This window comes from Sinohyriopsis cumingii, chromosome 17, assembly GCF_028554795.1.
Source record: "Sinohyriopsis cumingii isolate HCF-2022 chromosome 17, ASM2855479v2, whole genome shotgun sequence".
Taxonomy (NCBI): Eukaryota; Metazoa; Mollusca; class Bivalvia; order Unionida; family Unionidae; genus Sinohyriopsis; species Sinohyriopsis cumingii.
In genome coordinates this window covers 112381042-112404815 of record NC_142977.1, presented here as the reverse complement: position 1 = coordinate 112404815, position 23774 = coordinate 112381042, and the positions used below count along the sequence as shown (strand labels likewise).

The following is a 23774-nucleotide window of genomic DNA, read 5'->3' as shown; positions in this document are numbered from 1 at the left end:
ATCCAAAGAATTTAAATAAGACAAATGGGGGAAAAAGAAACAAAAAACTTGATTTTTACTTGCTGTCTCAAACATACAGAAAATATAGCATACACACAATACAGCACTAATACACATAGCAAACACTGAGACTTAGAAGACCTCTAGCGAAGGCCACAAAAATTACAAGGGAAAGGACTTCGAGCAAGGTGAATAAAACCAGGCTCGGGCGAACAACCCTTTAGATAACACTAGGGAAAATAAATACCCCATCAAAAACTGATACAAAATTCTGTATAAATAGAACATACAACATATCTGAGAGGGAAACACACAAACATAAAATACTTTTTATTAAGGGGGGGGGGGCATCTGTCTCGTGCCCCCCCCCAAAAAAAAATGTCCGTAACGTTCCCATGACCTTTTTGACTGGGATTTCCATTGACCGTAGGGTATCCCCATTAACGATTTGCAGTGAGCTTCTACAAGTTAGAAATTATCTATTGGCATCATCAATACTGCTTTCATGTTCAACCCGTGAAACATTTGTATCAAATATCTAAACACCGATAAATTTATCTATCTCAGTTTTGTTTTGTGTCATCATTTATGATGTGTAAACTTATTAGAATTAGCATTTTATTTGCTCTACCGTTTTCACCGCGGTATTGCTCTAATCGTCCTATTCTAACTCATAGAGTATTTTCTTCATTTATAAAATAATACCTTTTACCCTGACGGGTCTCTTATTCATTGAGTAGTGTACATTTTGAGCACTGTTTTTGGTCTTGTAGCGAGTCATCAAATTAATATTTATTATTTACAAAAATGAGAAGAAGACACTTATATGGTTGTAATTTCCAGAAATGACAAATGCATAGAATGAACACCATTCTCCTCCAAAACAACAAAAGCCACATCGATACAAGATAATAACCCTCGCAAAAATAATACTAATAATAATAATAATAATAATAATGTATCCTGCATCAAAGCAGCAGATTCCTGTACCTTTCTTAGTAAATGTTACACCCAAATCGCCAGTTTTACCAGTCTTATGTCTAGTTGCAACTCAAAAGCGCGATTCCAATTTATTGGTTTTATTCGTGACATTCATCAAGTTTACCTAACCACAGACAAAGAGATTTTAATTTAATTTTAATTTTAGATTGATAATATATTTCTTCACTTTCAACAGAACATCTAGCTTAGGAAATAACTCTTACATATCTTCTCAGAGAAAGACTTGCCACATGATTGATATAAATTCTTTTCAAATGATTAGAATCTCATGGAAACTCATGCTGAAAATTTGAAAACATGCTGAAAATTTTATATGATTCCGTTTCTTAGTTAAGTAGCTAGAAATAGTGTAGGACATAATTCAAAAGGCCATCTAAATAAACTTTTATACTATTTGCTGTTATGATTTTACACATATGCGCTTAATTTGAGGCAAATAAACCTGTTTAAATCAAGTCAATTGAATCAAGAAGTTGATCGCATGATCCCTGGTTTACTGATTAAAAGATTATGCCCATGAAGAAAAACAAGCGAAGACAAATAAACGAAGTGGACAACAACAGGTTGATGCATATTCCATGAGGATAGCAAGACATACATGCAGATTCCATTAGAAAAACAATGCAGGTAAAAACCCGTAATAACGCGACGCTCGGGGTCCAAAGAATAACATCGAGATATAAGCGAGATCACGTTAACTAATTTTCGAAAAACTTCCCCATAGAAAATGTGCATTGAAATTTCAATGTCATCAGTTTTAACTAACCTCTTGATCATATATCGTTTGTTTTGTTTCCCGCGTTTACTTCCTCTAATCATTAAACAATGCCGACTGCATTCAGAAATCTTTTAACTTGTCTGAACTTGGTAGCCTTTCTTTATTTACGTTAATAAATATAACAGAGCATTATGTTTTAGAAAATTCTAAAGCTAAGGCAACATTAAATGCAGTGCTGGGATTAATTATATGCTAAGGATACGAATGATCCGCTTTTCCGAGAGCATGTAGAGATGTTGAAAAGAGAGGTCACATTAAATTTAAAATGTGAGCCATGCTACCATTGCGTTATAAGCGATATCGCGTTATAACGATCCTGTACTTAAATTAAAAGATTCCATGATGGCAATACATACATGCATATTCCATGAGGAATGTACTGCAGCTGTTCTGCACCATTAACTGTCAGTTTTACCACATATCGTAACTCTCCTTGTATGTTTTTCAGTGTCGCGTTTGGAAATAGTTCTTGTTTCCTGAATAAATGGTAAAAGGGTTCTCATAAGAAATGTATTGGTAATAGTCGGAGCAAATCAATATATAATTGTCAAGCAGGGTTTAATTCGGATGATACAAAAACTAGGTAAAGACAAAGAAAAAAACTCAAGCTCATCGTCAAGTAGAATAATCAATATACCATAAAAAGCATCGAATAACTGATGATGATGATGATGATGATGATGATGATGAATAAAGGACTGTGTATTCTAAAATTGAAAGAATTACTTCAGTGAGTAGAAGTATCGCGCAAACCAGTCTTTCACCCAATTACAGTATTATATTTCAGACGTAATCAGTTAACAAATAATCTGAGAAAGCGTGTAGGATTCAGTACACTGCCAGTTCCCACACGATGTATACCTTTTAACCACTATTAGTTATATAAATTATTCCACTTTTAAGTCTGTGTGCGTGTGAAGCGCGTAATCCTGTGTGTGCGAATGACTTGAGTATAACATAATATGCAAATTCGATGAGGCCCAGATAGACGATGGATCCTTTCATGAATAAAGAAAAGGTTATTATTATTATTATTATTATTATTATTATTATTATTGAACTAGAATTAGGCAGTAAATAAGCACAAGTACAATATAAAAATATATTTTTAATCGTGAAAGAGTGTTTCGGTTACTATAGCAACACTTTTTTTCAACGCTAATATCCGGTGTTTGTGAGATCAGAGTAAATTGCAGCCTATACGCAGTTGGTGGGTTCCTCCACCTACTCTAGTTTATTCTACCTTAAAATTCCCTATACGCTATAGACTAAAAGGACATGGAATGAGATGCTAGATCCCTGAAACGCCCTATACGCCATAAGTCCTGGATAACACGATTGAGCTGTTACCTCGAATGAGTTGTTAGGCTCTCAGAAATGCCCTATACGCTATGGAAAATGGGTACCTCGATTGAGCTGTTACCTCGAATGAGTTGTTAGGATCTTTGAAATGCCCTATAAAGTATCAAACCTGGGTACCTCGACTGAGCTGTTGCCTCAAATGAGTTCTTACCTCAACTAAGTTGTTGCTTCGACTGTGTTGTTAGGATCTTTTAATCGATGTAAAAGAAAGTTTAACCGTCATACATAATAGAAGATTCTTTGGAGATAGATGTGGATACTAATTAATTAGCTAAAAGTAGATCCCGACATACGGACATGTCAAAAAGCCTAACCAGGGCTGGAAAAAAGTATTGTATTCCTAATCGAAATGCTCCAGATACCAAAATGCAAACAAAAAACAACAACGAAGAAATAACAAAATGAACAAATGAAACAATGAGCAAACAGAACAGGAAATAATGTATATTGACCTCTCATCCACATATATATTTTCTTTCATACTAACGGGACCTAGAGTGGTAGAGTGGATACTTACGTCACACAACAATATGATCCATCTCCTGGTAAAGAGAGGATTTCCTTGTAGTCTGCTGTCACAAACGACATGTGTTGCTTCCGGAATTCATCTTCTTTCTTTTCAATTGCCTTCAGCTCCGTCTCTGTGTGAAACAAGCCCGGGAAGAGTTTGATAACGGTGGCCGGATCGATGTCTGGTCTGATGGATGCAATAAGGCAAAATTAGGTTTTAATACGTTATATTTCTATAATGTAATTTGTATGAATGAAGCAAATTGATATATGTTACAAAACCGCAATGTCATTAACGATTTTTGTTTTAATTAAGTTAACTAAATTAAAGAAATCAATTACTTCAAATGAATGAAACTCTGAACAGAGTGTAGACTTACGTTCGCTTCAACTTTAAGTTGCACAAGAGACCCAAGTGCTCTACCTTTATCATGATAACCTTTGTAAATAGACAATTAACTAGAAACAGTGGACAGTAATAGTCCATGCTGTTTATATTCTATGATGTGTCTTTTCTGTGTTTTTTATTGTTACTCTGTGATTGAAAACTGTGAAATTAATATTTTACATGCACACGGTGGAAAACATTGCTCTTCATTACATCATTTTAGTGATTCTGCTTTACTGATGTAGACGTAAAATAATCAATATATATATATATATATATATATATATATATATATATATATATATATATATATACATACAGACATAGGGTAGAGGGGGGGCAAAACGCCCCATTTAACAACTTTTGGTAATTTATGGCATGATTTACATGATTGTGTTCGCAATTGGACAATTTATTTACAGTATGCTTTACGTCTAACATAATGGAATGATGTTTGGTTACAACGAAGAAACTATTTACGAGAAAAATGAAAAATGGTAAAACTTTATAAAGGGGCATTTTGCCCCTATGGTGGGGCAATAAGCCCCCTCCGGGGCATTTTGCCCCACAATGCATTCGGCATATGTAAAAGTCTGTAAAACTACAGCAATACTATTGAACTGTAAAATCAAGGATTATTCCTATATGGACATTTTATATATGGCAAATATGCTAAAACTACATACTGTTGCATCATTCAAGTTAACACAACAATGCGGAAAAGCAGGCAGCTACAACAATGCTCAAATCTAAATAGCCCCTAATTTCCATAACTAATGAAGAAAAAGACAAAGCCCAAAAGTAGTGAATGCTTCTGGAAAATTCTTTATTATTCACACTTAGCACAGAACAATTGCATATTGAGGGTGGTGCCACATGATTCATGGCACCACCTGGAACATTTACTGCACTGCGACCAGGAATCTTTTATTAAGGGATCATCACTTCCTCCATACTCAAATTCGCAGTTTCCACAAATGTTGTCTTTAGTATATGTTGTGTTTGCTGACAAGGCAAGATCATGTTTAGCAACTGACTTTGGACACGAAGCCTTTTTTCCCTTTTCATGGTCCTCTGTACAAGTTGTCTTCATAGTCTTAGATGGTTTTCTACCTATCTTTTTGTCCTCTCTACATGTCTGCTTCTTTTTAGTCTGCATTTCTTTCTGTTTTGAAACTTTGGTTTCATTCCGTTTGCTCCCGCTTGCCTATACAGTCCGATAACATTTGCCTTTTGTATTTGTTATCGTCTTTCTTTGCTTTTCAATAAGCATCTTTTTATATGGTGATGATGTTAAGTTCATGACTGATTCTGCCTTTCGCTTTCTTGTGCGCTGATTGTATATTCTAGGCTTTGGCGAAAGTTTAAGCAATATGTTCATAAATGCTGAATCGTCTGCACTTTTGCATTCGTTATCAGATACTCCCAAGGTAACACATTCCGTTCTTCCAGCAAGAATAGCTTCGTCAAACATTTTCCGATTACCTGTCTCCTCGACGGTGATGACAGAGTGATGTGTTTGTTGATTATCAGGTGACCGAGTATAAATTGTTTGGTCTGTCACTGGATTACCCGACCCATCCACAGTGGCTGTAGAACTACCAGTTAACAGAAATTCAACCTTTTGCTTGGTTCAGTTATTGTTTTTGCATTGTCAGAAATGATCATAACCTTACCAGTCCTTCGTGGATTTCACAAAAGAAGTGAAATGTTCCAGCCATTGAAAGAAAATATGACTGACTGTCCACCCACTTGGGCTACACAAGCCTAGTGATCCGGCTGGTGCGCCATTCATCAGTAATGGAACCATTCGTTTACGTGGGTAGATAAATGCTGGCAATCCAAAGGTACCGGTCACATTCATGGCACATATTACAGTAATAGTTTGACCACGTTAACCGCTTGTAACTTTACCAACTGATCTAACACCTTTTGATGCAATGATGTTTACTAGCTTGTGGACAGGTCTAATGCCCGTTTCATCCATGTTCCATATTCTGAGACCATCAGTGTTGCGTGAAGAGATTCCTTATATACTTGGTAAAAATTAACTACCTGTGGCCGGTTAAAGCCCATGGCTCTGCTGACACTGATTGCCTCTGGAGCTCTGATGGCTAGATTTGGATGTCTTTTCATAAAGCCTTTCAGCCAAACAATACCTGTTGCGTTGCCTTGAAATGGATGTTTTTTATAATATTCAGATGAACCGCTACGTCGTATGCCAAACGCCGTACGTCAATTGTGGTAAGTCCAAATAATGCCTTTTTCCATGGACTGGATGTGCTCAAGTAGAAGTAACTCATAAGCAGGCTTGCAAACAGTAGTCTTACTTTCCAGTTTTGACACTCCAGGTTGAGAAACCTTCAAATCTATATGTCTTTGCAAAGTTTTAGCTGGAAGTCCATAATTCCTGGCAGCAGCTTTCAGTAAAATTCCAGAATGAATTGCTTCAAGAGACGGTTTTAGAGCTACTTCCCCATAATTTCCTCGATCAGTTTTCCTTTTGTAAGTTCGCACCATCTGCAAAAAAGCATAGAATAATTTCAGGCATATGAACGGTTAGTTAAAAAGTGTACAACATTTAAACAGTTATGGGGCAACACGCCCCCTGTAGGGGGCATTTTGCCCCTATCGTACATCAATGATAATTTAACAATAAGTGGAATTAACAACAGCTGCGAATCATGAAATATTATACATAATGCATCTCTATACTATGTTGTTTAAAAACATACATACCCTGTTTTCTTTAGGTAGTTTCAGTCAAAAATACTGCAAACAAATGGATGGAACATTTTTACAGGAAGATGCCAAAAAAGTAATATTCTTGCACAAAAACCATGCTTGCGGCTGCATCCAACAATGGCCGCCATTCACAAGGCCAGTGTAACCTGGGCAATCTTGCTGTATAAAGACCAGGTCATTTTCTAGCGCAGGGGCGTCAGGATGGCTTGGGGGCGTTTTACCCCACGGAGGCGTTTTGTCCCCCTCTACCCTATATACCCTGTATCATTGATATACCACGAGATGTATACATTTTTTAAAAAAGGAATCAAGGCTTGCCAATTTCCTTTATTTCCAAAACTTATACAACGAGTGGTATATTGAAGATACAGCATACATACCATACACACATTTTATTTTATTTTTATCGCATTCAGATACAAATACTTGCCTTTAAACGGAGTAAAGATTCGCCACAGGCAACTGCGTATTTACAGTGTGAATGAACTCTTCACATACCTCTCCTGTGCGTTCGCTACAAAATGAAGTTCTGCGCCATTTGTGTCCATTGACTATTCACAGACAACTTGCAAATTGAAAAGTTGCTTATTTTCTTTTCTGAGCTTCTATTTTCATTCACATTGATTAAGTAAATACAAGACACACTTGTGACTTAAACATGAACGATGGTTAATAAGCAAAGTAGAGCACTACAAACACATGGTTAGCTTTTTGAACACTGATCGCTCAGGCATGCACATCCCGGCGAATGTATGGAAATGAATGTGGAATATAAACTAAGCGAAATGACGAACCCACAAATGTATTTAAAGTTGTAAGTCATTATTCTGCTTTACTTAACATTACTAACGGCCATAAAATTACTCTCTCTCTCTCTCTCTCTCTCTCTCTCTCTCTCTCTCTTGTCGGTTTGACCTAACTTTTACCATCATACATAGGTCCAGAGACATTGTAGCAATACACAAACGAAACTCCCTACGCTTGTGATTTCACAGATTTCATACGTATATTTCTACGATGAGAGAGAGAGAGAGAGAGTCTATGTTTGGGTTTGCACCGAGACATTGAAATCCCAATAAAGGGGTTACAGTTTTTGTCTCTCCACGAGGCTCTGCCGAAGAGGAAGAAAACAATGTAACCCAGCGACTGGGATTGCTTTGTCTTGGTTCAAACACCGACATAGATTATTTTTCTCGCCAAATGTTTTCTTTTAAAATAACCCTGCTCGTTTGAAACTTAGTTAACAGATTAAAAACAGAATTATCCATCAGGGTTTATCATTGCTTCTCACTCTATACAATTGTTATCAGGTCTTGTACCTTTTTTATTTTAAAAAATCTGAATAATAATCTAATTAGAATCTAGCTATCTGTGCCGTTCGTAGAAAAGGGGAAAAAGTCAACAACAAAAAAGTTATAACTGTTAGGTGTTGGAATCATTTCGACACGAGCGTCTTTAGCCACTGGCTATTGTTCTTCCAAATACAGTACTGCGGAATTTATACGAATATGTTGATGAGGGCAATGGGGCGAACTTTCTAGCCTACGTGAACAAGTTCTACGCATGAAAAAATAGAAACACAAAACCGTCTGATATTATTACTATATTTTCACATTTAATCGATCGGTGTCATATGAAAATAAAAATAAGTAATTAAAATCTTTAATACGAATAACTTCTAACTTTCATCAGTTCTAATTTGGAAAAGCAACGGTATGATACATTCAAAATACAGGGTACAAACTACCATATATTTCTAACTAAGTGTTCAGTGACGATTCAAACTTCTAGTTCGTGATATTCTTGGAAATTATTATTTTTTCCTTGGAAATATGGCAAGTATTGCTATTTCTATTGCAATCGCTGATGCGCTACATCAAAATCTTGTGAAATAGCGTCTGGACTGAAGAATGAACCACTGTATTGAGTAAGTGCGTGAATTTTAATTTCTTTACAATTTTTATTCAACTGGTACTGCGGGGCGGGGGGCTGTTTGACAAAGTTTGAAAAAGGCAGGTCTGAAACAAACATTTCTAGTTGATGTGGGCTTTGTGGTAACTCTTAAGAGAGTCTGAAGATTTCATTTTTTTAATGTCAGTGATGTGTATAGTCTTTGTGCCTGGAAAGTGTCTTCTGTCACACATCGTTCCACACAGCAGTGTAAGTGCGTGTGTGTGTGTGTGTCTCAAAATGTTTTATATGGTGTGTTCGTAGGTTGCTATATGGGGTTTTGTGTTATATAACTGTTGTTGTTGTTTGATTTTAGAACAACTCCATCAGGCATAGCAGAAAACAACAAGGGTTTCTTCGTTTTAAAAGTAGTTCTTAGCGCGTGGACGCCATAACTGAGATGACCTGACTGAGACAACCAGACTGAGATAATAAGAGTAACGATATCAAAATAGCTAAATTTCTCGGTCGCGTTGCATGTGTGTGTGTGTGTGTGTGTGTGTGTGTGTGTGTGTGTCAGAGAGAAAGAGATGTTATTTGGGGTTAAGAAGAATAGCATTAAGGCATTTTTGCTATTGTCAATCCTTATGTTTTTCTCTGTTGGTCGATCAGCCAGTCTGCTGCCAAGACCAACCAACAAAGAGAGAGAAGGAGAGGGAGTGCGGCCATCGGATATTTTAATATTTAATTGATAATTGTTTTTAGAATCTTAGCATAGGTTTGAAGAAGTAACACAAATAAAGCAAAAGGCACTAAATAGGTTACATTATGTGTGCCTCGTAACCAAAAGATTTACCGTATAGTGCTCGACAGGCTATTGCTACATTTTATCCTTGATATTATGAACACAGTAGATTAATTCCAAAGATTATTGTAGGTTACTTGGTGTAAGTTCACTTTCAAAGGTTTCATCAAGCCTAAATTCGTTTTCTCTCTCACTTCATATTGTCTGTATTTTACCCCTTAAGACAGGGATGAGTGAAAGCAGGAAGGATTGCAATGAAATAGGATACCATGATAATTCTTTTTTTTTTTTAAAAAAAGAAGAGATTATTAATATTGTTGATGCTGTTTTCTTACGTCGCTAGTGATTAATCAGAGTAAATTCATCGTTGATCTATAGAATCGACAACATATAGTTAAAACAATGCTTATACATTCGTATTAATGCGTCATGGGCAGATCTCAGTTTGAAATACAAATACTGTTGGTATACAGGAGCACCCGCAGACTTATGGGGGGGGGGTTGCGGGGGCAAACATGTAGTGGTCAGCTATTAAGTTTTACGGCTGTAGACCAAAACATGTTTAGAGGTGAGATTTCATCCTTGCCCCTATGTGCGGTTGTCCATGTTGGTATGTCAAATCGCTAAATACCAAAGCTTTAAAGTATCTACATATATTTATATATGGAGAGAGAGAGAGAGAGAGAGAGAGATGGTGTACTTGCAATTTTAAATTAAATGGCTCTGTTTTGCACCATTGACCGTCCAGTTCATCTTTCCCGAGTATCTCATGTTCAAGGCTGCGTTTGCAATAGGGTCCATATCTTGAATTGCCTTTAACAACGACAAGGACTGCTAGAAACAACACTGTATTGCCATTCAGCGACAACATGGTGAAAACAGTTCACGAAGTCGTAAAATAAAATTAGCAAGCCAGTAAAAGGCTAATCTTACCGGAAATAGTATCTTAATCCACTTCACTTACTTATTGCTGAGCAGGATTTCATCATTTTTCCCTCTTGAGAAACCTGTATTAATTCTGACTTAATTCGGCATTTTCAAGACACAACACTCTTTTGTTGATACAGCTTGACGTGCCTTTATATTGTTTTCTTCAAATAGAAGCTATAACAGCATGGACGGCTCTGTTATATACTTACGCATGTCATCTACGATTTCTCTATGTTTTATGCCTACACATGCTATCCAACAATTCTCTATGTAATAAATCTGTACATGTCATCCACAATTTCTCTTATGTTATATACATATACATGTCATACATAATTTCTGTTGTACACTTATGCATGTAATCCACAATATCTCTATGATATATAACTATACATGTCATCCGCATTTTCTCATAGTATGTCTCATTATAGTCTGACTATATATCCTCCTTTCTTTGTACACCACTAACGATTTCAATAACGAAAACAATTAATGTGATAAAAAGTGCACAGAGCTAAGTAAACTGAATCATTGATTTATAATTTCTCATCTGACTGTGATCAGAATGGCACTAATAATGGCATCCCCTGTACCTTTCGTGCTTAACGGAATTTCCATACTAACATGGCGCCATATTGCGTACACTATGGGCTAGTTTATTACCATCTGACATCATCATGACGTAGTTCATCCTATTCGATAACTGTCGGATCATGCCGTAAATTACCATAACGTTGAGTTTGGAATTATATCCCTTTGCACACATGAACATATAAATTACACCGCTTGTTAAATCCACGTGGAAGGCAAATTAGGTGTTGTCATTCTTTCCCCTTGTTTGGTTCGACATTGTAAATATCGGAAGCAGACGACATATGTATGTACATTTGCAATCGTGCATACACCCCTTTGCTGAAAATAGACTTGTCCAGGAACTGGAAATGGATCTCGAGCATGTCCGTCTATTATACTTAAAACGTATGTTAAGCGTGAAACGCGCAGATGATGACGGTGTTGTAGCCACTATACTCAGAGTCAAGTTAGAAATTATAAATCAATGAATGGATTGACTAAGTTCATTGCACTTTTTATCACATTAAAGGTTTCCATTATTGAATTGGGTAGGGGGTAAAAACAAACGGGGAGGTATAGTCAGACTATAGTAATACCTAACCAATAAGGACTTTCTTTCACATATTTAAGAAAAGCATATGTCACTTGTGTCGATGGGTGTGAACAGTCACATACATTGAGAATGATTTCTCGATCTCCATCTCTCAAGTTTAAAACTTGTATCATCTTTCTTGTCTCATATTTATCTATTACAAAACAACATGACATGTAATATTAGTTAATACATTCCAGCATGAACACATAAAGTCTCTTTCTCGGATGAGAATAGAAATATTCTACAATAGCATATAAAACATAGCATATAAAACAGAAGGAATGATTTTTCTCCATCCAAGTCCCCATCTGTGTTTGGTTTGTATGTCCGTCTGTTAGCATTTATGATTCGGGGCACGTGTACATAATTTCCAAGTTGAAACTGATAAAAGATAAAAACTCTACTTCCTGTTCCACCGCACCTGCCGTGTTAGAAATGACATCTACTTTTTTCTGCTTCTACCCATTGGTAGACCACAAACCTCTCAGAGCAAACGAAGTCGCCTCGCACATTCCGACCTATAGGACCAATTCCAGCTTAGGGGCCACTCTAAACCAAAGAGAACACAGTAGTTGATCGACATTATCAACACCGGCCCCGTCATTGCTTATGCCGAAGCCTGAACGGACTGGGTAACTTATTGAGTATCGGGCATGATGGAAACTAGCAATGGCATGAACATGTGACTGCCCTTTATCCGTCAGGATTGGATTTGACCATCGGTGGTGTATTGGCTACAGTCAATGCTGACTCAGACATGGCCTCTACTGGTGCCTAAAGGCAATAGGTACTGTAACTAAATATCAAATCTTACCCCGTCCCGGTGTCAGACAACCGGTACGGGTACCTAATACAATGGAGTTCAGTTCTCCGGGTGCCAGCACGGACACATGCCTGAGTACTCCATTACTAGTCCAGGCTATGTCACCAACTGACAGCGACTAATTCCCTGAGACAGTCCCCAGTACTATGCCTTGTCTTAGGCCAGTCTTGCAGGGAACAACAATAAGCTCTATTATTTCCACTGGGCCTGTCAAATCCCGACACTGCCTAAGGCATCGATAAAGTTAAAGATATCTAACCCCAATCACAAACTGTCGTTGAGTCGCGCTCTGATTGTCAAGTCCAGTCCATCACATCTCGTCACAGATTATGACAACGATATAGTCTTCGTTCCCTAAAGCCATTCCAAACGAATCAGTCAGTAAACGATTGGAGATAATACTGTCTCATCATCGCTGCATTCACATTTTAATTCGCTGACCATCTCAGCAAAATGCATTGGTTTCGTCACATGCATTGAGGCATCAATGTCGTCTGCGTTTGATCCTTCGGGGTCAAAGTCGTTTCTTTCTAATGGGCAGGGATATATGCTTTTCTCTTCAAATACGCATTCCTCAAGGACCACCTTCCAACCACCCTTCAGTTGAAGCTGCTGTCATCTGATCTGCTCTTCCACGGCTACGTTGTAGAGGTTCGTAAGCAGGCCTCAGTTCGGTTAAGTCTTGCATACAATCAACTTGCACGACCTCAGCCTTTGTTTCAGAGTAAAGACCAGAGGAACAAGAACAACCCCTACTGTACGCCAAACGTAGAAGCATTTCGATAAGTTCTTCTCGCAGTCAAGACAATGCTTTCGATACAATTATGGACATAAATATCACCTAAGTCCCAGGTCCATTTGGCAACACTTCCATATAGCAGAGACTAACGCCATGTACATCTATGTGTACAACACGGGGAGAAGCAGATAAATTCGCGACGGAATGAAAATGACTTTCTCCTGACGATATGTGGATCATGCATATATTCTCGAAGGAACTCCAGATCACGTTCAGCGCCTCTTCCTTAGCGTCAGGAGCTAACTTCGCTACAGACTTTCCCAGAGATCCAGTCCGAGCCGATGTTCAAAACATAAACTCGCCAGGATTTTAATCAATCCTAATCTATTCATCCCACACAGTTCGTAGCGAGCAGACGTGTTTCACCAGCAGTAGAGAAGAAATAGTTTTAACACTACCCTGATACAACCACCGTTTTGCCTTTGGCTGTATATTAATAGGCAGTACACCCAGAATTAGCTGAAGTACAGTGAGACATGTCTACAAACAGCCATTTCCGGTTTACCGGCTAGCCATTGTTCTAGTCAATCCCACTTTATCCCGCCCGCCGCCAACCAGCCAGCCAACCACAACTGCAAGAACTCCTTCTGCAAGACATTTGGAAGCTTAAAACAAAGATCGATAACATATAAACAGGTACGAGATTTATGATTAAACCTTCGGGTATTAGAAGTGAAAATGTATAATAAAAAACTCTATGCACATTAAACAATAGGACTTCTTCGCTGCCCTATTTTACTCTATCGCTACAACTCATTTTCATGTTTAATAACCACATTTTAAATAACTAACCATCTCACTGATCAACGATGAATTATTGTATTATAAATCAATGCACTTATCTTAAACAAACAAATTTCATTTAGTATGAGCAGCAGAGAGGGCGAACAGACCAAGGTCGAAAAGCGTCGAAAAACTAAAAATAACCCTTCCTACGACAATCGAAAAAATAAAAAGCGTCGACACAAATTTAACCAAAAGCGTCGACACAAATTTAACCAAAAATAAATCTTCCAAAAGATTTCTCAAATTGGTGTTACTTTACCGTCGCTGTCTTTCTTTTTGTTTGTAGAATGGTTTATTTTACCACGTGAACACTCTATTGAGGTCGCGCCCTCTCTGCTGCTATAATTAAATCATTATGTTATATTAAAATAATGGTACATCCAGAATCTTATACTGCAAGGATAGCTCTAGAACGATTAGAAGCAATCAAAAAATTTCTTCCTGTCAGAGGCTCATTTAGAAAAAAACTTGCAAGCGCAGCAACAATCACAAGTTGAGTACGAAGAAGACTAAAAACTGTTTAAACCCGTCACTGCAACTACTGAGAAAGCTTCAGCGGTTGTTGAAAAAACTATATGGGGAGATATTGCGGAGGAAGATGAAAAGAGGAAAAAGGGTATTTTTCCAGTATTAGAACAAACTGCAGCGCAGACTGAAAAAATAGCAAAAGGAACCAAACAGACAAAGAAGATTTTACAATATCTTTCAACTGATATAGCTGCGGCTCAGCCTCCACCCGTTGGTGAAGAAATACTTGAAGGTATTGGTAAAATTCGTGCTGAAATAGGTGATACGAAAGATCGTGTACCAGAAACAGAAACAGAGCAAGCAAGGGCTAGGGTTGATATAAACGATAAATTTACTGAAGAAAGTATTAATTTAATAAAGAAATTTGAGGATGTAAATAAATTAGCTGAATTTATCGAAATATTTTATACTCAGCAAGAAAAACTTTTAAAATCCGAGTATGTTAATGATGCTATAAGTCGTGATAACTGGCGAAGATGGATATTTCATATACACTATGATCTTGATAAAGCTACAAACAGTGATTTTAGATATATTGCGTTATTAGACGCAATAGATAGATTTCATGCACGAGTGCAACAACAACAAATACAACCTCCTCCACAACAGAAAAAATAAACTCCACCACCGCAGCAACAGAAAAAACAACAACCTCCTCGAACGCAATCTCCAGAAGAAGAATTTCACGATACACCAGTTGCTACTGGTAGTGGTTTCGGAGGTAATATTATTTGTCCCGATAATATCCTCAATGATGTGTCACGGTTAGAAGTTCTCATAGGAGGAAAACGTGCCGGGAATAATTCACCAGAAATAATTAATGAAGCAGCTGATATTTGTCGGCGATTATTTCAAGGTGGTATCATGGATATCGGCGTTTACCGAGAACTTATCGATGAACTTGTTGATGATTACAGTGATTAGTTGTTAGATAAATAACAAATTAAATAAGATGATAGTACACAATAATCATCGTAAATCCGTACAGGTCAGAGCGGTAAACTCACGATTACCAATCTACAGAGCTATTTACGAAGATGGACTTGGTGATGTTGTACGGGGATTATTCACAAGGATAGCTCCAAAAGTAGCACCTGTTGCAAAACAATTATCGATGAAGGCTATTGATATTGTTCGTGAAAAAGCTCCTGGTGCAATTGTCAATGTTGCTGGTAAGGCGTTCTCGGCGATCAAAGATAGACTAGCACGATTACCAGTAAAATTACCAAGTACTGAAATTATGCCCGCAGATGTCAGTAAAATAATTAATCAGGCTGCAAATCAAAAACTGGCAGCGTTAGCAGATCAAGGACTCGGTGAACCAAGGAATACTATTTCAAGTTTGATATCAGGAAGTGGAACCTCCCGAAGTGGAACTTCCCGAACGCGGTAATCAACGTGTTAAACGGAAATAATTATAATAAAATGTTCAAGCGCGTATCCGACGAAGCGTTTGATATGGAGGCACCTGTCCTTAAAGATGAATCGGTACGTGATTATCAGTTTTATTCTTATGAAGCACGAACACCAGATCAACGTGGAGGAAGAATTGAACTACAAGTTCATGACACAAGTAGATACTTTTTACCCGCTGAGGCTTTTATTGAGGTAGAAGGTACAATTGTAAAAACGGATAATACTAATTACGGAGATGCAGTAAAAGTTGGTTTTGTCAACAACGGGATCATGCCATTATTTAATAGCGTCACATATATGATCGATGGAAAAAAATATTGAATCAGTTCAGAATAATGTCGACGTTGCTACAACAATAATTGGTCTAGCAAGATATTCTGATGATTATACAAGATCAGCAGGTCCCACAATGATGTTTGTGAAAGATAATTCTGATCACCCTGAAAGCGTTCAGTATAATATAAGACGACCAAGAAATACTGACGATACCGCTGATGCTCCTGTGTGGCCAGTGGTTAATAGTATTAATGAAAATTTCAACTTGGGATTTGCAGTGCGTAGAAATATGTTGCTAGGAGCCAATAGAAGATTTTCATGTACAATTCCACTATCGCATATTTTTGGATTTTGTAGAAATGTTAGAAAGGTTATTTTTGGAGTTAGACACACGGTTGTTCTTGTAAGAAAGGTTGATGATAACGATGCTCTGTGGAGACCTCTTGGTGATGCTGGTAAAGTAGTATTATCGAAACTTTCACTGTGGATGCTGGTAATGACTCCAACAATCGCAGAAGAACAAAAGTTGATTTCTTTCATGGACACTGGTGGTAAATCCTTGTTGTCATGGTTAACAACAAGCACGGATAGCATGCAAACTGACGTTAACGGTCAGTTTACATGGCACATAGCATCACAACAAGGTGTTTCTGCACCACGGCATATTTTTATTGCTTTTCAGAACCACAGTCGATTAGGTGATCAAACTCGCTCTCATATGATATTTGATAAACGGACAACAAGAACCAACAGAGAATATACAACTAAATTATGAACAAAATAGTATAGGACGTGTATATCATCGATTAATGTCATTCATGGGACGTGATCAAAATGTTGATACTGGGTTGCAAATATCACAACATGATTTTAGAACTTTGTATCCGATTTATTATTTTTCACTGGAGCATCTTGATATATCAAAACAATCTGTCTTTGATATACATCTTAAAGCAACATTAAATACAGGAGGTGGTGTTGATTATAGAGCAATCGCGGTTATACTCAGCGATAAAGCCATGTTACTTGAAGGTGGTAGTGGTCGAATGAGAGTCGTTGATGCACCAGTGGAAAATCTTTAATCATGCTATTTAGAAAAATATATTTATATAAAAATGTCGTATAATCATGTTAATATTGCTCTGACCACTGGTCAGGTCAAAAAGATTCAGTCAAAAAACGCCAACAAATGCGGAACTAAAATATCACTAGAACGAGATCAGATTGGTGGTGGTCCCAAAAAATTATCGTTGACAAATAATCAGATTAAACATTTCAATAAAGCCCTAGAATCAAAAACCGGAGTTCAATTTCATCTTTCTCCGAGCGCCATCAAGGACATGGTTAAAACAGGTGGTATATTTCCACTTCTCGCGGCTATTCCAGCGTTCATATCTCCTGCCGCTCCAGCCGTAGCAAAAGCAGCCGCATTAGGTGCTGTTGGAACAGCTGCTGCAATGGCTCTAAAGAAAGCAGCAGGAAAGGGATACAAAAAGGGACGCGGCCTAAGATTACGGGATCTCGTTGGGGAAGAGGTCTAAGGCTTCCAAGTTAGACGCTCCAGCATCAAATTTTGATTTATTTGATGCTGCTAAACGATTAAAAATAAAAAATTTCAGAGGTGTTTTTATGCGAGATTAATTACCGAAACAACCAAGTAGTGTTGAAACAGGTATTATTAATCTTGACTCGAATTCAGGACCCGGTACTCACTGGGTATCATACGCGGTTGATCCACGTGGAATCGTTTATTTTGATTCATACGGGTTAGCTCCACCTGTTGAATTTATCAAGTATGTCGCGCCACTTCACGCGCAAGTTTGGCATTCAACGCTACCCACACTAACAATGACAGATCCTCCAATATGCGGCCGTGAGGCAATTAATGTACTCAATGCTATATCAAAATCATCCAAACCGCCACATAAAGTCGTGCATGATTATACAAGCAACCGCTTTGTTGCGCGTAAAGCGTTTTAAACAGATCTTGGATCCGAAGGATCTTATATAATGGTTGATATTTACGGAAGAAGATCTTCACGCGTTGAGAAAAAATCCGATGACATTGATCTGTCGAAGTACGCGACTAAACATGAACTCGCTGATATGATGAACCTGGCTGGTGTTGACCCAGATAAGGTTGTTATTTTTCAGGATCGATATGGTAAACTAAAAACCAGCAATATCAAATGGAATGATATAGTTCGACGAGTACTCGGTGCGGTCACGGATAATATCCCTGTGTTTACTGACAGCGGAAAAAACATGGATTCAAGTATGTCGTTTGCAACCATCACAAATGAAATTGCAAGAAGTGTTGCTAATCGCGTAAAAAAGTACCGATGACACAATGACGGGTAAACTCAACATGAACCGGAATAAGATAGTAGTTTTAAGAGATCCAACATCCGACGAAGACGCAGCAACAAAAAAAATACGTCGACGTCAACTACAACACCGTAGATGGTAAACTATCCACGTTGCGGGCCGAGTATGACGTTCATGTGAGCTCTTTTGCAAGATTTCGCAGAAGCCATCAAGAAACCGCAGAAGACTTATTCGGCGCTTCGCACACCGTTGACATAAAACTCGTTGATATCAAGACGAACATCGACACGATCAAACAAACACAGCAAAACATCGTAGCGGGGATTCCTGAGATCGTTAATAAAACCAATTTGATTAAAATTTCAGCCGGAATAACTCCCGGACATATTACCACCATCGTATACACAGTATCATCGGGATTCGCAACCTGGTCGCAGCAAAATAAAACTATCAAATATACCGCAACGGTCACTGGCGTGTACCGGTTGTCTGTGTTTAGTGCTGCAAAATTTGAAATATTTACAACGTATCCATGGCGTCATTCAACTGATAAGTTTTTCGGGGTTGTATCTGTTATATTAAATAGCGGAACCGAAGAAATGTTTATTCTGGAAGCAGCTGATAAGAAATTAACCGCAACATCTTACTGGTGGTGTTTGGAATTTGTAGCTGAAACACCTCAATTGGTTACTGCATAAAAATATAATGAGTACCTCAATCGGCGATGCATCTCAATACAGGTATAATCAAGCGCGTGAATGGCAGGCAGCGTTAAAAGATCGAGACGAAAAATACACGGTAAAAGTAAAAACATATCGACGACGACTAGTTATCGTCGACGTGATCGTTTATTCAGTATCCGCTGTTGTTGCTGGAACCGGTATTATATTATCAGCGGTGACAATGATCTCACCAGTAGCCGTAACAATATGTATTTCAGCAGCAACAACAATTACAGGTGTTTTCAATATCATCACAAAAAAAATATGCACCTGCATGAAAGAAAAAATATCCGATTACATAATAAAATTACACACAACGACGGTAGCATACTCGAAATTGTCTTCGTTGTTATCAGCGAGTCTCAGTGATGGAATTATATCTGACTTTGAGTTTTCAATGATAACTAAAATATATCACAAAGGTATCGGTATTAAAGATACAAGTACTAATAATGACGGAATTGCTCCTGCAGATCGCGACTAACACAACTCCGCCAAAGATAACAATGATCTCGGTAAGTTCAACTAATCCTGAATTTAGTATTAAGTTTCCTACTGCAATTTCAGTAAAGGAAATAGCACTGGCTCAATTACGGGTATATTACAGCTGGCCCAATATCAAATCTAAATCATTTAATGGTACACCAGCAAATAATTCGCTTGTATTTGCTAATAAAAATAAACCCGATGGAACACCTGACTGGGTCGTTGTTGGAATACCAACTGGTAGTTATGAGATTGAAGAGATCAATGAGGAATTTCAACGTAGAATAAAATCAAAAACAGGAAAAGAATCAAAAATATCGATTAACGTTCGTGAGCCGACGCTATCTTCTACGGTTGAGATACATTCTCCTGATTACGTCGTTGATATTTATCAGTCCACGATAAGATCTGTACTAGGTTGGCCGGATGTTCCCCCAGTGCATGAAGGACCACCTGAACCAAAACGAGCTGATTTTACGTCAACAAATAGCTCTCGTTACTAAGTTACAATGACAGATATTTGGTGGTGGTGGCGTGGACATCGAACTTGGGATATTAGTTTGGATGATTTAATTGGTTATGGTGGTACCATATCTTTACCAGGAGGTAAACTCCGTGACCATATTAATGAAGAAGAAATTAAAAAAACTATCGACATTTCCAATCTTGATCATAAAGATCAACTAAATAAACTACGTGAACGCCTCACTGAGTATCTTTTCGATATAACATCCCACTAGACACGAGGGGAAATTATCAAACAAACAGAAATTCTGAATTATATTGCAGAAGCTATGGAACGCAGTCACAACAAAATTATAGATCTAATTTTAAAATCATCTCCTGCTTCAAAAAAGTTTTTAATTGATAAATATAAAATCAAGATATCTGATATACCGACGTTCAAATTTCCCGATTTTAACCCAGACGCTCGGAGAAAATCTGTCAATGACATAATCAATGAGTTTTTTCCTAAAATACTCGATGCATGGAGAAAACTAGCACCACCTCCAACTTTTCTCAGATACAATAACGATCAACACGGAGACGGTAGACACGTATCTCCGGGAATAGTTAATATAACAAGCACGATTGTGGTCAATCTGGTTTGTGACGTAATCGATGGTAGCTATCAAATAGATCTCGGAAAATCAAATCAGGCTCAACAGGGATATATTTTATATACATTTACACCACAAGTATCCCCTGGAAGTTTAATCGTGCAAGAACCAACTAATCATGTGTATCTGCGGTGTCACAATAATATGTTAAGACGAATAAACTTTAAGCTCACAGACCACCTTAATCGCTTAATTGACCTACGTGGAGAAGAGCTTGTAATAAATCTGTATGTGAAATCTTAAGGACTTGTATCGTAGATCTTTGATCTTAAAGATCCATGAATTATCAAGTAAATATTATATAATGTACCAGCACGTGAGGGTTTTTATACATGACAAAGAAGTACTTGAAAACGTCATCAGAACAGCGTTTTCACAACCTCCAGACACAGAGCAATTTAACGTTAATTTAGTTATCAATGAATACGGGAACGAGGATTTCTTATTAACACAAGGACAGTTGGATGAGCTCCGTCGAGAACATATTGTCGCGATTATTTGTAACAGAGATCAGATTCTAAATTATGCACACTCCTGTATTAAACTCGATCAACTTAAAAAAATAATATTTCAAAATAAATAAAATATTTCAGAATAAATAAAATATTTCTAAATAAATAAAATATTTCAAACTAAATAAAATATTTCAGAATAAATAAAATATTTCAGACTAAATAAAATATTTCAAAATAAATAAAAATATTTTTTATTGTTTATAGGGTGATTGATACTCATAATTATACAAATTAATGAGATTGTGTGTCTGATAGGGTTATTGGTACTTCAAATCGTGTAAATTAATCAGATTGTTGATTCTGATGGGGTAAATGATACTTAAAATTATACAAATCAATCAGTTTTGTAAATAATTATTATAATCTGAAACAATTTATTCAGGAAAGAAATATTTTATTATTATTCTGAAATATTTTATTTTTATTCTGAAATATTTTATTTTTATGAATTCGATCAGTTTGTATCTCTGATGGGTAGTTTAGTACTCAAATTGATCAGATTGTGTCTCTGATTTGTAGTTTGGTGCTCAAATTGATCACCTTTGCAAAAAATACTACAAAAAAATATCTTATTATTATTCTGAAATATGATTTTATTCAGAAATATTTTATTTTTTATACAAATTAATCAATTTGTTAATTCTGATGGGGTGATTGGTACTCAAATTCGTGTAAATCAATCTGTTTTGTAATTCTGTCGGGGTGGTTGGTATTCAAAATTATACAAATCAATCAATTTATTAATTCTGATGGGGTGATTGGTACTCAAATTCGTGTAAATCAATCAATTTATTAATTCTGATGGGGTGATTGGTACTCTAATTCGTGTAAATCAATCAGTTTTCCAAAAAATACTACAAAAAATATTTTATTATTATTCTGAAATATTTTTATTATTATTGTGAAATATTTTATTTCTTTTATTATTGATAGGGTGATTGGTACTCAAAATTATGCCAATCAATCAGATTTGTAATTCTGATACAGTGATTGGTACTCCTCAAAAGTATATAAATCAATCAGATTGTGTCTCTGATTTGTAGTTTGGTGCTCAAAATTATGTCAATCAATCAGATTTTATGATAAAAATAATATTTCAGAAAAAAAATAATATTTCAGAATATTGCTACTCAGGGTTGCTTTGCTGACATAATTTTTCTTAAGTATCTTATGCGGGTACTGATTGTTTTTTTCGTTTCGTACTCGTTGGATAATCCCGATCTGACTTTTTCTACTGCAACAGAAAGAGTAACAAATTCATTTACTTGATTATCGTTCACCATAGCTAGTGACTGAAACATAGCTGCCTGTATCCGCTTTATGAACTTATATTGAGATGATAGAACATGCTTATTTTCATTTTTAAGTTCCTCTAACGTTTCAAAATCAGATATTATTTTTTCAGGATTTAGTTCATCAGATATATTAATTCCGTTTTCTTCTAGTTTTTTAATAGCAGAAATAATGTCTTTGATATTTTCATGGTTCATTATATAATATATTATATAATATATAAATCTTTAAAAGAAAAAAATATATCCCTCTGCACAACATATAGTATTTACATATTTACAACCCAGAACTCGTAGCTTGCCACCGCATTCTACCAAAGTTCAACGGGCACACGGAACACTACCCCTATGAGAGCCCTAACCCGTCAAACAACGGTCTAGAGGCCCAAGAGAGGTGTGTTTGGTGAAGACAATCCCTATTAAACTCGCAGCTTGCCACCGCATTCTGCTAAGTTTAGAGGATACACGGAACACAACACGTAGTATTTACACATTTACAACCCCATAACTTGTAGCTTGCCACCGCATTCTACTAAGTTTAGAGGATACACGGAGCAATTCAGGACGGCACAACATATATTATGAATGACGAGCCCTAATCGAGTTTTTTAGCGAGCTCAGATTATATATACAATGAATGAAGGGCGGCACAAACATATAACTTAATTAAGGACGGCACAACACGTAGTATTTATAATACATCCAATGAATGAGTATATACAATGAATGAAGGACGGCACAAACATAGAAGTTAATTAAGGACAGTACAAACATATACGCTCAACAGAAACACCCACCCACAATAATCACCCGTGGGAAATACAAAAACATGTATATACAACGTTTGACATGGTAGGAGGTTGCTCTGTTGAGCGGGGGGGGGTTTGGCGGAGCCCCCAATTATTATAAAAATCGCAATTATGCGTAATCCACCGAACAGTTGTCAGTCATGGGATTCGATCCTGGGCCGCGAGCGTCACAGTCCCATACGTTACTAACGGAGCTATCGAACCTTCTTACAAACATATGTTTTAGAAATTAATACATAGCTAATAATCATTGAAAAGGAACTGATTTCAAGTATTTTTGTTCAAAATACAATTC

General features: G+C 36.9%; 1 protein-coding gene across 2 annotated transcripts in view; it reads right to left on the bottom strand.

Moving 5' to 3' along the window:
* LOC149779682 (uncharacterized) overlaps positions 1-11212 on the bottom strand; it is a 58930-nt gene extending 47718 nt beyond the window's left edge. Inside the window, exons 1-3 of one of the 2 annotated variants that reach the window (XM_089940524.1) lie at positions 10185-11098; positions 3660-3839; positions 2137-2256 (exon numbers count right to left, since the gene is read on the bottom strand). In XM_089940524.1, coding sequence (XP_089796650.1) covers positions 2137-2256; positions 3660-3839; positions 10185-10351 — 467 coding nt within the window. In that variant the 5' untranslated portion in view covers positions 10352-11098. Of the gene's footprint in view, positions 1-2136; positions 2257-3659; positions 3840-10184 lie in introns of both variants that reach the window. The other variant, XM_089940525.1, reaches the window with a different exon arrangement.
* Between the last annotated feature and the right edge of the window lie 12562 nt (positions 11213-23774).